The sequence below is a fragment of the Rhinatrema bivittatum genome, chromosome 2, assembly GCF_901001135.1.
Source record: "Rhinatrema bivittatum chromosome 2, aRhiBiv1.1, whole genome shotgun sequence".
NCBI lineage: Eukaryota > Metazoa > Chordata > Amphibia > Gymnophiona > Rhinatrematidae > Rhinatrema > Rhinatrema bivittatum.
The window spans coordinates 419,988,620-420,004,999 of record NC_042616.1 but is presented as its reverse complement, the minus strand read 5'-3'; the positions used below and the strand labels follow the sequence as shown (position 1 = coordinate 420,004,999).

The following is a 16,380-nucleotide window of genomic DNA, read 5'->3' as shown; positions in this document are numbered from 1 at the left end:
AAAGTGTCGATGACATCTTGATACCGTTGGAGTAGACGCTGGAAGAAAGCTAGATCTTGAATTTCTGGTTCTTCCTGTGGTGGTTGTGTCGATGGAATAGCCGCCGGAATCGATGTCGACGTCGAAGGTTGTCATCTCGGTGTTAAAACTGACGTCGGCGGAGTTATTGGTATCGACGTCGAAGAGGTCGATGGCAGGTGTGCATATATCGATGTCGACGCCATTATTAAACTGGGCGTCGACATCGAGTCACCTTTAGTCCTCAGTGCGAAAGTCGACACCGGCATCGATGGTCCCACCGGCATCGGCAAAGTTGCCGGCATCGATGCAGGGAGAATCGGCATCGACGAGCTCGTCGGAATCGTTTGTTTCTCCATGAAAGCCTTCGATACTGCTTGTCTGATGATATCAGACAATTCCGGCATTACAACTGATGGTACCAGAGCAGTTGTAAGCGGTGGCGGAGGTTGAGGTATAGGATCCGATGCAGGGCCCTGCAAAGGATCAGGAACCGGAGACGGAGGATGAGGCCCAGGCGCCAATGTTTCCTCAGTCCGTGGCCGCTTTGCCATCGAGGGTTCCTGGGAAGCAGTTTCGGGCATCGATGGTCGTCGATGTCGATGCTTGTGTTTTAACTTTTGAGGGTCGATGGATTTCGTCGATGAAGGATCCCCCGACGGCCCCGGGTGAGGTTTTTTAATTAACAAGTGCTTAGTCGTTCCAGCCAGAGACGACTTCGATGACGCCGAAGGAGATGGGATAAGTTGAAGTTGGAAAAGGTGCTCCATTTTTTCTAGTCGAGTTTTACAACTTTTCGGAGTCATCTCGGCGCATTGTGGGCAGTTATTTACCTAATGTTTTTCCCCGAGGCATAAGACACATTCGGTGTGCGGGTCGGTAATCAACATTTTTCAAGCGCATACAGGACATTTTTTAAAACCTGTAGCCATATTTCTAGTCGACGGCCGTTGAAAAGAAACGGGAATTCGCGAGAAAATTTTTTTCTTCAAATGAAGAAAATGAGAGAGAGAGGTACTCACCGGCCGGTGAAAAAAGTACTTCAAGAGACTTGTGAGAGAGAATATCAAGTAAACTTTGACTTTACAGTCAAAAATTGTGTTGAGAGAATATCAACGGCTCCTATCCTGCGATGCCTACAGCAGCGCGGAAAGATGAAGACTGAAGAGTGACACCTGTGGCAGAGAATATCATGGCATGCTGGGCATGCTCAGTGGCACCACAGTGCCAGTCAAAAGTTTCTAGAAACTTTGACAGAAAAGTTTCCCGCCTAGGGCTCCGTTGCTGACGTCACCCATATGTGAAGACTACCATCCTGCTTGTTCTGGGATAATGGGCTTGATGGACCCTTGATCTGACCCATTACGATATATCTTATTTTCTTTTGACAGGTGTTCCTGGACGATGTCAGCCATATTTGGAAATGGGTTAGGAGGTGCATTTGTAGAACCCTCTCTTGAAAGTGAGGGTTATTAACCTAGGGCTCCAGTGATGAAAGCGAACTCGGGAGCTCATCCAGTTGCTTTAGAGGAAAAACCCTTGGTGAACCATGTCTGCCACTGAGTGTGAATATCGAGAACCCCATATTAAGGGTTCTGAGAAAGAGTTCACCATTATGAATGACACTGGGACTCCAGTCTCAGGAATCACTGTTGCAGTGCTGAAGAGGTGAGGTAGGATTAATCTTTCCATCTCTTTAAATGATGAAGCAAAGAAATTCTGCACTAGATCTGCAGTCTGGTTGAGCGACTGATGTGCCCTCTGAACTAGTGTAGGTGGTGGAACATCCTTTCCGATGACAAGGATAGGTTCCTGCACCTCATTAGGAGATTTCTTTCTTTTTGGAGGTAAGCGACCGCATGAAGCATCTGCTATCAGCCTAGGATGAAAGAGGGCTGAGATAATTGGAAGTTATCGATAAGACAAGACCTTCAGCAGCTCAGCTAGAGAGGCCTGTGCACAGTTGCTCCCAGTAACTCGATGCTTCCTGTGTGTCAAGGGCCTTGGTGCGTGCACCGTGCATTAAGGTCATTGGTGCACTGTGCATAAAGCACATACATTGCGATGAGCATATTCATTGGTGCACTGTACCTCAAGTGTGCTGCAGCGCCTTGCACTGATGATGCTGATGCTGACTTACATTTCTTCGATGCAGGAGTTAGTTCGATGCAGGGTGATTGTAACCCTTGACTCCGTGGCTTTGATTTAGGCCAATGGGGAAGGTAATGAAGAGCTCCTATTCAACTCGTTTCCTGATAAGGCAGACAACACTGCACTGTGGAAGGAGGATCTACTACCGTTTGAGAGACTTACATAGTTCCTCTATGTGTGATGCCCTGAAATGATGCGAATGCAGATAGGTCCACAGGCATATCTGGGGAAAAGCAAGGATAATATGCCACGAGGGACCTCATCTTACCAAGAATGCAGTTCTATGGCCATTCTGAGGAGGCACAAGTCTTTTTTATCTTTTTTTTGTAGCCCTGAAAAATGCTGTTATGGGTGCTGCACAGCAGCAAGTCAACTAAAAGTGAAGAAACTGAAGAAAAATCTGGAGAGACTGAGTACACATCCGGGCTGTGCGCGAACAAAAACAGACTGAAGAGGCTCTTGAGGCAATGCCTCTGCGGGAACTCTCACACCTGCTCAGCTCTACTAGCTTGGAGAGATGAGTCCATTCAGTGCTGCAAGATGACATCATGGCTAATTCAGCCTGCTTATTGATAGAAAATCAAAACTATGCATGTTATTCCATTCTTTACTCTCCCTTTGCCCTCGAGAATGCCTCTGTAGTACGTGCATAAAGGTTCATGCATTGTTGAATGATGCTCTTACTTTTACTTGCATACAGGATGGACAGAATTGACAGCGTGGCTGACATGGCCCTGCTGGAATCAGTAGCATGGCTGGCGTGGTCTCAGGAGGAGGAACAATGTGCCCTGCCCTACCGGAAGAAGCCCAAGGCCAGTGCTGGGTCAGCCCCCGTGGCCATAGGGGCTGAAGGAGGATGCTTCAAGAAGGGAGGGGGGAGTGAGAAAGACCATGTGTGTGTGTGTGTGTGAGAGAGAGAGATAGAGAGAGAGAGAGAGAGTGCGTGTGTGCACAACAACCCCTCTTCCTCTCTGTCTGCTAATTCATGACAATTTCAGAGCATCTGGAAATCAAAAGTTCTTAAGTAGGGATAATGGGGGATTTTAAAAATCCTTGTTAGTTTTAATTAGGTGTTATTTGATGTGTCTGTTTTGAAATATTTTATTGGTGTTTGGAAAATATGAGTTTTTATTTATTGGATGTTATTTTGTTAGTTGTTTTGAATTATTCTTTTTATTGATATGATTTTACTCATTTTATTGTTTTATGAGGAATGGTAATGTTTCTGTTTTTCCATTGTTGCAGTGCATACAGAATTTGGCTTGCTACGGTTTCCAGTTCAGTTTTTGTTTGTACATTTCAATTTATATTTTATGGTCACTTTATTCTGTATTTGAGGGTCTATATCTTCTGCATGTGTAACTGAGGTGAGGTATTCTACTAGAATGTATTTTCTATGTAGGCATCTATAGCAGCTTGGCTTGTTCTGTTTTCCTAATAGGTGTTTTAGGCCTGGCAGTTTAGGTTTGAGTGCTGACAGTTAGTACTGTTTTGATAAAGAAAATGTATTGCATTGTAATTCTGTTTTCTCTTGGCTTTCTGAAGGCCAAGCCCGTGCCCAAGATGCATTACAATAGAACTAATACCATATGGGTTTCAAGTGTGTCTATTTTTGCAGGGTTATTTGGTTGATTCCACAGCATTGCATGTAAATATAATATACATACTGTAAGTGATAATTTTACCTCAGAAGACTCTACTTTGACTATTTTTTTCATGTAAAAACTATTATAAATGAATAATTTTTAATTGTGTGTGGGAATGGTGTGACGGAGGTGGAGGATGCAAGAGTCAAAGGTTTGCCTAGAATACCTAATACCCTTGCACCAGCCTTGGGCGTTGCTATACAAACATTTAACAGTCTCCCAACTTGTGGTGGCAAGTATTGTGTAATGGGTGAGGACACAGTTTTTCATTTGGGCATAGATGTCAAATTGCCTGGCTACGGCTCTGCTGAGAGGGGAGAGGGGGGCTGGGAAACAAGACTGCTGGGGGCTGAGAAGCAAGATTGCTGGGGGTGGGTGTATAAGAGTCAGAGAGACTGAGTGTGAGGGAGAGAGGTGGGGATATGTATGAGAGTCTGTGTGTGAGAATATGTGTGTGTGTTTGAGAGAGAGAGAGAAAGGGGGATATGTGTGAGAGAGAATGAGATGGGAGAGTGTGTGTGTGAGAGAGAGGGTATCAGAGACCATGTATGTGTGAGAAAGAGGATAAATTTAGTGTGGTCCCTTCTCCCAATCCATGACAATCTCAGGGTGACTGGAAATAAAAATAAATCCCAGATATGAAGAACAGGATATTTTTTAATCTATTGTTTCATTATTGGATATTATTTGATGTGTCTGCTGTTTTGAAATATTATATTGATGTTTTGGGAAATTTATAAACATTTAATGAGATTTACTTATTGGATGTTTTATTCATTAGCTGTTTTGAAATATTTATTCTTTTTATTAATATGGTTTTACTATGAGGTTTTATTTTTCTTGTTCTTGATTTTCTTGTTTGTTGGTATTTTTCTACATTCTGTATGTGTGACCAAGATGAGGGATTCTGTTAGTGTATGGTTCTGTGCAGGGCTCTATAGTTCTGTTTTCAGGAGGTGTATTGGTCTTCTAGGGCTTGATATAGTATTTACAATGGTGTTCTTTCCTGGGTAGGGTTGTTGGGGGGAGTTAGTGCTGCTATAATATGATACATTTGCTACATATGTGCTGAGTTATTTGTTTGTTTTTTATTATTATTGTCAGGATTTTGTATTTTACAACATGCCTGGTAATGAAGAAGGTTATTGTTGTTGTTATTGAGAAAACAACAGAATTTGAATTTTTTTTGTGTGGTGATTTGTATGGGGAAAAGCCATTAGGTATTGACACTTCTATTAGCAATTTTCTCCTTTACCACTGTGTCTGTTTTTCTAGCACCAAACATTTTATTAGTTGGTCTGGGAATGAATAATTTTATTCTATGATTTATGCAAAAATATATTAAGAAAGAATGACTAATTGTACAGGTTTGAGAAATTGGTGGGAGGTTAACAGAATCTGAGTGAGCTACAGTAGGAGTGAATACACTTTTTGATCCCAGACCCCCTTCTATTCACGTAATTGGTTGGGGGCCTCCCAAGATCAGTGGGGGTGGGGGGCAAGGGGGAGGTGCACAAATGCATTGGCCCCCATGCATCGGAGACCCTCATTACATCACTGCCTCGATCTGGGGATCCAGAGGAACATCCTGTCTTATGTCCTCCGAATGAGTGGACTCCGCTGCAAGCAAATGTTTTGATGAGGAGCCCCTGATATGGGGTTCTGATGATGAAATCACCTCTAAAGGTGAGCTTGGGACTCTGGTCTCAGGAACTGCTGATGCAGTGGTGGAGAAGAGAGGCTGGAGAGTTCCATCTGTCTCTGGCAAGAGAGGTAAAGAAATTCCTCACTATACTCTCAACTTGCTGGTAGGACTGCTGTATCCTCTGGCCTGGGACTGGTGGAGGGATATCATCTTCTGAAACCAGAATTTATTATTCATATATAATAGGTAGTTTACTGGAAAAGAACGGTATGATAGCTGGGATTGGATCTCCCCGCTATCAATCTTGGAAGCTTTAGTCTCCAAACCAAAGGGGGCGGTAAGGGTGGCTTGACCCCATTTCCGGCAAATCTTGGATGAGCTGAGAAATGTTGGGTTGGAAGATCTCTCTGATCTCAATCTGGATATCAGTGTCTCTGGTTGATCTATATGAAAATTTTGTGGGTTGTATGCTTGAGGACAGTCCAGGTACCTCATGGAGCAAGAAATATGTCAAATGTATCATGGCCTGCATTGGGTGCACCGGTACATGATGTGAAGAAGTCTATCTTTTTTTTTTTTTGGTAGCACTGAAAAGTGCTGTTTGGATGGCTGCAGGAGTAGCCCGGAAGATTTCCTGAAGAAAAAACTGGAAATTGAAGAGAAAAATTGAGGAAAGACAAAGTTCACATCCGTACTTTAGCTCGGACAAAAAAAATGACTTTAGAGACTCACGAGGCATTACCTACATGGGAACTTCCATGTATGCTCAGTAGAGCTCAAAGCTCTACAGCATGGAGAGATGAGTTTGTTTAGTGCTGCCAGATTATGTTACCCACATGTAATGGCTAGTTCAGGATGCTTATCAACAGAAAAAAAGGAGACCAATTTTTAAAAAAACAGACATTTCCAAAACCACAACCTCGCATGGTAAGCAAATACAGATTATCATTTATAGTACTATTCTCACAAATGTCTGCATTAATCATCTTTAAAGTTATTTTACACACTGTCGAGTCTATAAATTATAATACCTCACACCATAGGGCAGAAGTTCTCAGTGACAGCCACAAATAGATCTAGATTACAGGTACAATGAATATTCATCAGATATATTTGCATAAATATGGTCTAACATTATGGCTAATTGGCATAGCTTGTTTCCCCTGAACTACAAACCCATTTGGGGCCCTCAAAAGACAGAGTTGAGAACTTCATTCTAGGGCTCTAGACTTAGAAGAGGAAGGCTGAGAGGCACCTACAGAAGTAGAATGCAGAGGAAGAAGAGTATGTACCTGCAGTAAGAGGCGTTTAGGTTTAGGGCCCCGTTTCCTGCATCCCGATGCACGGTCTTTTTCCTCTCTGTAAAAAACAGGCATACATACATTAAACAAACAAGTACACTAATTAATGGCAACCTGTGTAACACCAGTAAATGCATACCAGAAACATACAGACATTTCTGCTTACATGCCAATCTCTAGCTTGATATTGTCCTGCTTTATTCAAAGCATTTCTTTTTAGTTGTACACATAAAACCTACTACAGCGTGAAACCACCAAAAATTCCCTGCTGCTGTCCCCACACAGCAGCAACATTTTAATCATGAACTTACAAGCTCCCTCCATGCCTGCTCTGTCCATGTTGGATCGCAAAGTACAAAAATAAAAAAATGAATCAACATTCTACATGGAAATACAACAGAGAATCAAAAATGTACAAGTAGTATAGGCAACATCTCTTTGCACAGGAAATATTAGAGTAATATGAAATATTAATGTTTCTCTATTTTATTCTACAAGAGTAGAATGGTATACACCTTAGAATTACACAGCTTTTTTATGGTTGTGTCAAAAACTGTACCCTAAGACACAGTGAGACTATGGCCACTCAAATCAGACAATGGATCACACTGCAATCAACTCATCTACACACATACTTGCAGGCAGACTAGACTAGAAACTGCACTACTACTTAAGCTATTCAGTAGCTTAAATATTTGACCTTGATAATTTGATTTGTACATACTTGCCATATGGCAAAAGAAAGCGAGGTTGCTTACTTGTAAAAAATGTTCTTCCAAGGACAAGCAGGATACATAGTCTTTGTATATGGGTGATGTTAGCCAACACAGCCCAGGTCAGAGCTTTACTCAAGATCTACACCAGGTGTAGGCAACTCCAGTCTTGAGTGCCACAAACAGGTCGGGTTTTCAGGATATCCACAATATGCATGTATATGCTGCCTCCATTGTATGCAAATATTATCTCATGCATGTTCATTATGGTTATCCTGAAACCAGATCTGTTTGTGGTACTGAAGGATCAGTATCCCTATTCTACACTTTTAAAACTGCTCTACTGAGTATGTGCAATTCCTACATCAGTGGCAATGCACACGGGGGCCATTCTCAGTTCAGTATACAGCTACAGAAACTATAGAAATCAACTTCTAGGAGTGGCGGGTAGGATTGTGAGGACTATGTATCTTGCTGTCCTTGAGGAATACCCTTTATGATAAATAATTTAGATTTCTGCAAGGACAAGCAGGAGATGATACCCCTTACATATAGGAATGTCTAGCTACAAGCTGAATTGAAAAGAAAAGGTGAAAATACAATGTCAATGGGCAACAACATGTTTTTGCTGGCACCAGGCCATTTTGTAATTTTCTTCCTTATTTATTTTTTTATTGGAACCTGAAAGAATAAGAAAGGCCCCTAGTGCAATGGAGTTAGATTCTAAACCCCAAATAAGTCATGCATGATTGGCTAACCAAACCCACCTTCACATGTAGGAATCCCTATCCAAATAGTGAGATGTGAATGTGTGTACAGAATTACAACTTGCAGTTTTGAAAATTTCTTCCATAGAAGCTGATCTCAAATGGGCTACTGACACTGCCATGGCTTTGACGTGCCCATCTAGAGTCAACTCTGCCTGAGCAGAACAGAAAGAGATGCACATGGTCTAATCAGATATCAGATTGTGTTTGACTATGGCAATTCTAGATCTACCTGGATTAAAAAAAAAAAAAAAAAAAGCTGGATGGGCTTTCTAAGGGCTTCATTCCATTCTAGATAGAAGGCTAAGGCTCTTTTGCAATCTAAACTGTGTAAGATTTGTTCTTTTTGTGGACATGTGACTTAGGGAAATATACCGGAAGGAAGATTAATCAAGTTGGAAATCAGACATAGTAACTTATGATCTGTGCGTTGATGTGTAAAATCTTTGTATAAGGTGACAACAGAAAAGGACCAAAATGGTCCATCCAGTCTGCCCAGCAAGCTTCCTATGGTAGTATCTGCCATGCTGTACAGATTTCCCCCATGTTTCTCTTTTACTGAGTGGTGAGCCTTCTTGAAACTACAGACAGTGCTGCTTGACGTGGTTTGCTTATAGATTTGGCCACAGAAGGAGTCCTGTGCTATTTCCCTTATGACTGTGTATCAGTATCTCAGACCATAAAAGTCAGGGCCCTTGTTGACTGTCGTCTGAATCCAATACCTCTTTCTACCCCACCCCTACTGTCAAAGGGGAGAGTAATGTTGCAGTTGCATCAAAGAAATCAAGTAAACCCATGCCTTATGTTAAGGGTAGTAACTGCCATTCCATGCAGATTATCCCCATGCTTATTAGTTTCCCAGACTGTAAAAGTCAGGGCCCTCATTGGTTGTTGTCTGAATCCAATTCCCTTTTCCCTCTGCCATTAAAGGAGTGAACAATGTTGCAGTTGCATCAAAGCATCAAGGTTTATTGATTAAGAATAGTAATCCTCATACCTTCTGTTAAGGGTAGTTACCACCACACCAGCAAGTTAACCCCATGCACTCTTTTCATCTTTTCCATCCTCTAGCCTTTAGGAATCCAGAGTTTTTATCCCATGCTCCTTTGAAATTGTTTTAATCTTCCCCACATCCTCCAGAAGGGCATTCCAGACATCCATCACCCTCTCAGTGAAGAAATTTCCAAACATTGTTTCTGAGTTATCCCCCCCTAAAGTTTCATTTCGTGATCCCTAGTTCTACTGATTTCTTTACAATGGAAAAAGGCTTGAAGTTCATGCATCATTAAAACCTTTTAGGTATCTGAAGGTCTGTATTATATCTCCCCTGTAACTCCTCTCTTCCAGGGTATACATATTTAGATCCTTCAGCCTCTCCTCATAAGTCTTCCAATACTGATCTCACACCATTTTGTTTGCCCTTCTCTGGACCGTCTCTATCCTTTTTGAGATATGGTGCTCTTTCAATGCAGCCCAGCATTATACTGGCTTGTCACACTGCTTCGCCGTCTTCAGATCGCCTGACACTATCACCCCAAGACTCTTCTCTTGGTCTATGCACATCAGTCTTTCATCCCCCATTATATACAACTCTTTTGGATTTCCGCATCCCAGATGCATGATTCTGCATTTCTCGACATTGAATCCCAGCTGCCAAGTCTTCAACCTCTCTTCAAGCTTTTTTAAATCACTTTTCATTCTCTCTACTCCATCAGGCATGTCCACTCTGTTGCAGATCTTAGTATCATCCACAAATAGACAAACTTTACCTTCTATCTCTTCTGCAACGTTGCTCACAAAGATACTGAACAGAAGCATTCCCAATACCGATCCCTGTGGCACTCACTTAACACGGTTCTCTCTTCAGAGCAGGTTCCATTTACCATTACACTTGGTCTCCCATCAGGCAGATATAGCTCACTAGGCCTTGAGCTCACTGACTCTGTGTGCCAAGTGACTGTCACCAAAAACAAGACCTTCCAGATCAGGTATTTCCATTCACAGGAGTCTTATGGCTCAAAGGGAACTGATATCAGCTGCTTAGTACCACACTGAGGTTCCATGACACAGCAGGGGCTTCGATGGAAGCCTTCAACAGAAGCAAACCCCACATAAAAAACAAATAAAGGCTATTCAAAGACAGGTTTATCTTCTACATCAGCGTTTCCCAACTCAGCCCTCAGGATATTTACAATGAATATGCATGAGACATATTTGCATGTGCTGCCTTCATTCTGAGTCAGACTAAGGTGCCAGGGCTGATCAAGTCTGCAGCTGGCTAGAACACAAGTCCTCTGTAAGGGATCCTCCTTGACTGCTGACATATCCCTCTGCATCTAGATGGAGTTTCCTTGCTCAATACAGTGGAGACTGACAATGTGCAAAGGAAATCAAAGCAGATCTCTCCCAGTCTCTGCAAAAATGTCATACTGCTAGTGTTGGCAGTCTCCAGAATTGGGTGAACTTCAGCCTTCATCAACATCAATGATGCCAATGCACCAATGTTAGCCGGGCTACAGTTCACCACTTCTTGAATCCATCTATTCAACTACTCCTCAATAACTGCTGATGCCAAAACTGCATGGGAAGTAGGAAGAGTGGTCACATCTTCGTTTTCTACTAGGGGTGTATCAGTGGCTGCACTATAAGCCCTGATAGACTGGCACATGCACACCACCAGACCTCTTCCTTTCCCCCACAAGTGTCTCAACAGCTAGTGTCTATCTCTGCGGGATTGCTTGGAAGGATCTATGGCCATAGCCAGTATCTCTATGCTCCCGGCATCGTGCACTGATAGGATATTGATGTCGATGTATCGAGCAAAGGTAATGAGAAATTACTACTTACCTGATAGTTTCCTTTTCCTTAAGGTGGATAGATGGATTCAGGACCAGTTGGTTATGCACCTCTAAGAGCAGATGGAGACGGAGAAAGCTGTCATTACAGTATATATAGTTCTGCCATGACATCACCCTGCCAGTATTCTCTTCAAAAGCATCTGTGGACAGACTAGCAAAAAATTTGATTAAAAAAAAGACAACCATTTCTGTACTCAACCAACAAGAAACAGTGACCTCAGGGAAGAACATATGCATTCTAGGCTAGGGACTGGATGAACACTTACCAGTAAACCCCTGGAATGCGTAGTCACACAGAAGGACCATCACATAATCATTCGGAAGCCAAGGGCAGGAAGCTGAATCCATCTATCCACCTTAAGGAAAAGGAAATAATCAGTTAAGCTGTAATTTCTCATTTCCTAGCATGTGGATAGATGGATTCAGGACCAGTGGGATGTACCCAAGCTACTCCTGAATAGGGTGGGAGGCTGCCCGCGCTCCAGCCAACTCTGCATGTGCAAAGGCTGCATCCTCCCGGGCCTGCATATCCAGATGATAATACCTGGAAAAGGTGTGTAAGGAGGACCACGTCGCAGCTCGGCAAATGTCAATGGGAGACAACAAACTAACCTCTGTCCATGACACTGCCTGAGCCCTAATAGAATGAGCCCTTACCTGACTAGGCAATGGCTTTTCAGCGACCACATATGCGGCCATGACTACCTCCTTAATCCAGCAAACTATTGTAGCCCGCGAAGCCGGCGCACCCTGTTTACCTCCACTATGAAGGACAAACAGGTGAACTGTCTTTCGGAAACGTTTAGAAACCTCCAGATACCTTACGACATGTCTCTTGACATCCAAAGGATGAAACAGGCGATATTCCTCCTTCCCTATCAGGGATGGCAGGGAAATGGACTGATTCAAGTGAAAATCTGAGACCAAGTTAGGCAAGAATGAAGGAACAGTGCGCAGCTGTATTGCTATGGAGTCACCCGAAGGAACATCTCCCAGCAAGACAAGGCCTGCAGCTCGGAATTTTGACACGCAGAACACATCACCACCAGAAACACCATTTTCAAGATCAGTAACCACACAGAAAGGCTACACAACGGTCAAAATGTAGGGCCTGCCGAGAAATCCAACATCAGATTAAGACTCTACAAGGGTATTGGTACTCACACGGGAGGACGAAGATGTTTCACTCCCCTCAAGAAACAGGCCACATCTGGATGAGCCGATAAGGATTCACCATTCACCTGGCCCCTGAAACAAGTGTTGTGACCGTCGGTTCCCGACGCCCTCTCTCCGCCCTCCTTACCTCTTTGGCGCCTCCCTCTTCGTCTGCGGGAAGATTGGCTGCTGCGCCGTTCTTCTGCCGAAGTCCTCTGGTGTCCCTGGACCGGCTAGACGCTGCAAACCGCCATGTTTCCTGGAGGCCTAGGGGCGCGCGCGCGGCCCCGACTGAAGTACCGGCGATGGCGCGAACCTCGGGGGCGTCACCCGAAGATGACGTCACCCGCGACGGATATATAAGGTCTTAGAATTTGTTAACACATCGAGTTAGCAACGGACTGACTACGGACTCGCTTCGACTTTCCAAGCTACTCTGATCTCCTCGGACTTACTAGGGGTACCCGCTCCTCGGGGGTCTCGCTCTCTCCTTTGTTTTTCAGGTGACAGTCTGGAACCGGTACTCGCTCCTCGAGGGGCCTCGTTCCCAGACTTTCTCGGTACTCTCTTCTGCCTGGAAATCATCATTGCCAACTACATCAGTGAGTTACCATCGCTCTCTCAGAGCTTTCCCTGGAACCAGGTACTCGCTCCTCGAGGGCCTAGACATTCCAGCTCCTGGGCTTCTATGAGACATTGTGTGAGTGTTACCATCTGGTTCAGTACATGAACTCTGCATACCCTGCCTACTCACTATATTTCAGTTTCTCTACAGCTCAGCCTCCAGGGATCGCTGTTCTAGTACCTGAGGGACTACAGCCCAGCCGGGCATTCCAGCTCACTACTGCAACCTCTGGTGGTTCAGTATACTGTCTAAAAAAAGACCTAGTGTGTGTCTGTCTCCATACTCTGAGCCTGACCGGTGGTCCCTCTCAGGATCTTCCCTCGGGGGCGTGGTCATCTGCCACTGTCCAAGGATCCACCCACAACTCTCCTAGATAACAGGATTGCTAATCCCAAGCAGACTGTTAACTCCGAACTGAACAACAAGCAAGAGCCTCTACCTGTACTTTCACGGAATTAAGGGTCAACCTTTTATTCAACCCATCCTGCAAAAATTCCAAACTGAGCGGGATCTTAACTGAACGAGGAAGCACTCCTCAATCTTCACCTCAAGCCTTAAACACTCGCCAAACCCGCACATAGGCTAAGGAAGTGGAGAAATTTTGTTCTTGTAACAAGGTGGCAATCACTGAAGTAGAATATCCATGCTTAAGCAAGTGAGCCCTCTCAAAGGCCATACAGTAAGATAAAACAAAATCAGATCCAAGTGAAGAACAGGTCCACGCTGCAACAGATTCCTGTGCGCCGGAAGGGGGAAGTCTACCAGGAGCCTTCGAAGATCTGCATACCATGGGTCTCCTGGGCCAATCCAGTACCACCAAAAGCACCATCCCCCAGTGACATTTGACCCTCCGAACTATTCTGCCCAATATGGGCAATGAGGGAAAGGCATACAGCATTTTGTCCTCTAGCCAGACTTGCACGAAAGCATTGATACCCAAGGACTTCGGATCTCTTCTGCAACTGAAGAATCGAGGAACCTTCGCACTGCAATCCCCTGTAAGGAAATGCTGGAGACGGAGAATACTGGCAGGCTGATGTAATGGCAGGACTATATATACTGTGACGTCAGCTTGCTCCGTCTCCATCTGCTGGTAGAAATGCATAACCTACTTGTTCCGAATCCATCTATCCACATTCTAGGAAAAGAAGCATTGATGCTGAATCCCCTGATTCCAGTACCAATGAAGTAGAATCCCTTGCTTTCATCTGATGGGAGGAGCTTAACGATGGGCAGTCTCCTTGGCCCTTATCAGTGTTCAACTTTGATGAAGCATGATTCTCTTTTAGATGTTGATGCACCATGAGCATCCGGTGCAGCTCTAGGGCTTTGTACTGTCGATGCCTCTGATGTCAATAGGGTCTTACTCAGTCAAAAAAGCTTCTCCATGAGCTGTAACTGGGTCCAATGGCCTCTGGGAACTGTCCTACAAGAGCTACAACCAGAGACGTCATGTCCGTTTCCGCCAACAACCCATACAGATATTGTGCAGATCTGCGATCAACATCATGCAGTTGTACTAGGGGCACTTACTGAAGCCACTGGCTTTCACTCCTTTTGGGACATCAGCCAAAAAATAACTGGCTGCAAAATCAAAAGAATTAATGGCAGTGAAAAACAAAACGGCTGACTAAGATCTTTGGGCCTCTAGGCCTCAAGAAAACAGATGCAAAACAAGAATGAAAACTTGAAACCAACAAAAAAAGTTAACTAGTCACTAAACAGGAACTGAAATCACGGGCACCCACACTTGGAAAAGGCAACTTTCTATTGAAAAATACACAAAAATGTTTTCCTTTGTGGAGCTGAGAAAAGCAAGTTTGCTTACCGTAAATGGTGTTTTCCATAGATAGCAGGATGAATTAGCAATACTTTCTGGGACGTCCTCTGGGCAGCCTGACGCGGAACTTTCTCAACGTACACAGAGCTGTGCTCCGCGCGCCTGAGTGGTCATTCCCGTGTGATTCTCCTCCCCCCCTTCAGTTAAATAAAAGCATAACCATGCAGCGAACGAAGAATAGAATAAAGAGAGATAGAGGTAAAAGGAAAAAAAGCTGTCCAGGGAGGAGGGTGGGGATACATGGCTAATTCATCCTGCTATCTATGGAAAACACCATTTACGGTAAGCAAACTTTCTTTTTTCCACAGGTAAGCAGGCTGAATTATCCATGCTTTCTGGGAGTCCCCAGCTATGAATTCAAAAACACTATATTCATTCATATTAGGTAGGCAGTGCCTGCAATTTGATTGATTAGTGCGAAGAAATAATAAATGTGGACAGCTTAAGTGTTGGTTGTGAAGCGCAGCACTGATTCACCTACTGCTGCATCTGAGAGTGTTTGTTGTTTGAGGCAGTAGTGACTTGTGAAGGTGTGCATAGAAGACCACATCACTGCTTTGTAGATATCTAATATCGAAACTTCTTTTAGGTGAGCTATGGATATTGCTATGGTTTGGTTCTGATGGCCTTTTATGCCTTCAGGGAGTTTGTCCTTGTGTAACAAATAACAAAAGGTAATACACTGTATTAACTAAGTTGCTAGTGTACATTTAGAAACCAGTAAACCTGGAGCATTGGGGTCGTAGGAGAGAAACAGTTGTGCATGTCGTTTCAGGGACTGAGTTCTTTGGATGTAATAAGCCAAAGCTCTTTTACAGACCAGGGTATGAAGGGATTTTTCCCTTTCTGTAGCATGAGGTTTCGGAAAGAAAGAACATAAGAACATAAGAAATTGCCATGCTGGGTCATACCAAGGGTCCATCAAGCCCAGCATCCTGTTTCCAATAGAGGCCAAACCAGGCCTCTATTGGCAAGTACCCAAACACTAAGAAGATCCCATGCTACTGATTCCAGTAATAGCAGAGGCCATTCCCTAAGTCAACTTGATTAATAGCAGTTAATGGACTTCTCCTCCAAGAACTTATCCAAACCTTTTTTAAACCCAGCTACATTAACTGCACTAACCACAACCTCTGGCAGCAAATTCCACAGCTTAATTGTGCGTTAAGTGAAAATATTTTCTCCGATTAATCTTAAATGTTCTACATGCTAACTTCATGGAGTGTCCCCTAGTCCTTCTATTATCCAAAAGTGTAAACAGCTGATTCACATCTACTTGTTCAAGACCTCTCATGATTTTAAAGACCTCTATCATATCCTCCCTCAGCCGTCTCTTCTCCAAGCTGAACAGCCCTAACCTCATTAGCCTTTCCTCATAGGGGAGCTGTTCCATCCCCTTTATCATTTTGGTCATCCTTCTCTGTACCTTCTCCAGTGCAACTATCTTTTTTGAGATGCAGTGACAAGAACTCTACACAGTACTCAAGGTGCGGTCTCACAATGGAGCGATACAGAGGCATTATGACATTTTCCGTTTTATTCACCATTCCTTTCCTAATAATTCCTAACATTGTTTGCTTTTTTGACTGCTGCAGCACACTGAGCTGACAATTTCAATGTATTATTCACTATGATGCCTAGATCTTTTTCCTGGGTGGTAG

General features: G+C 43.7%; 1 protein-coding gene across 1 annotated transcript in view; it reads right to left on the bottom strand.

The window, feature by feature from the left end:
* Positions 1-16,380, bottom strand: part of CBX7 (chromobox 7) — a 167,215-nt gene that overhangs the window by 32,521 nt on the left and 118,314 nt on the right. Inside the window, exon 4 of the mRNA XM_029590190.1 lies at positions 6,753-6,819. Within this exon, the coding sequence (XP_029446050.1) occupies positions 6,753-6,819 (67 nt within the window). The remainder of the gene's footprint in view (positions 1-6,752; positions 6,820-16,380) is intronic.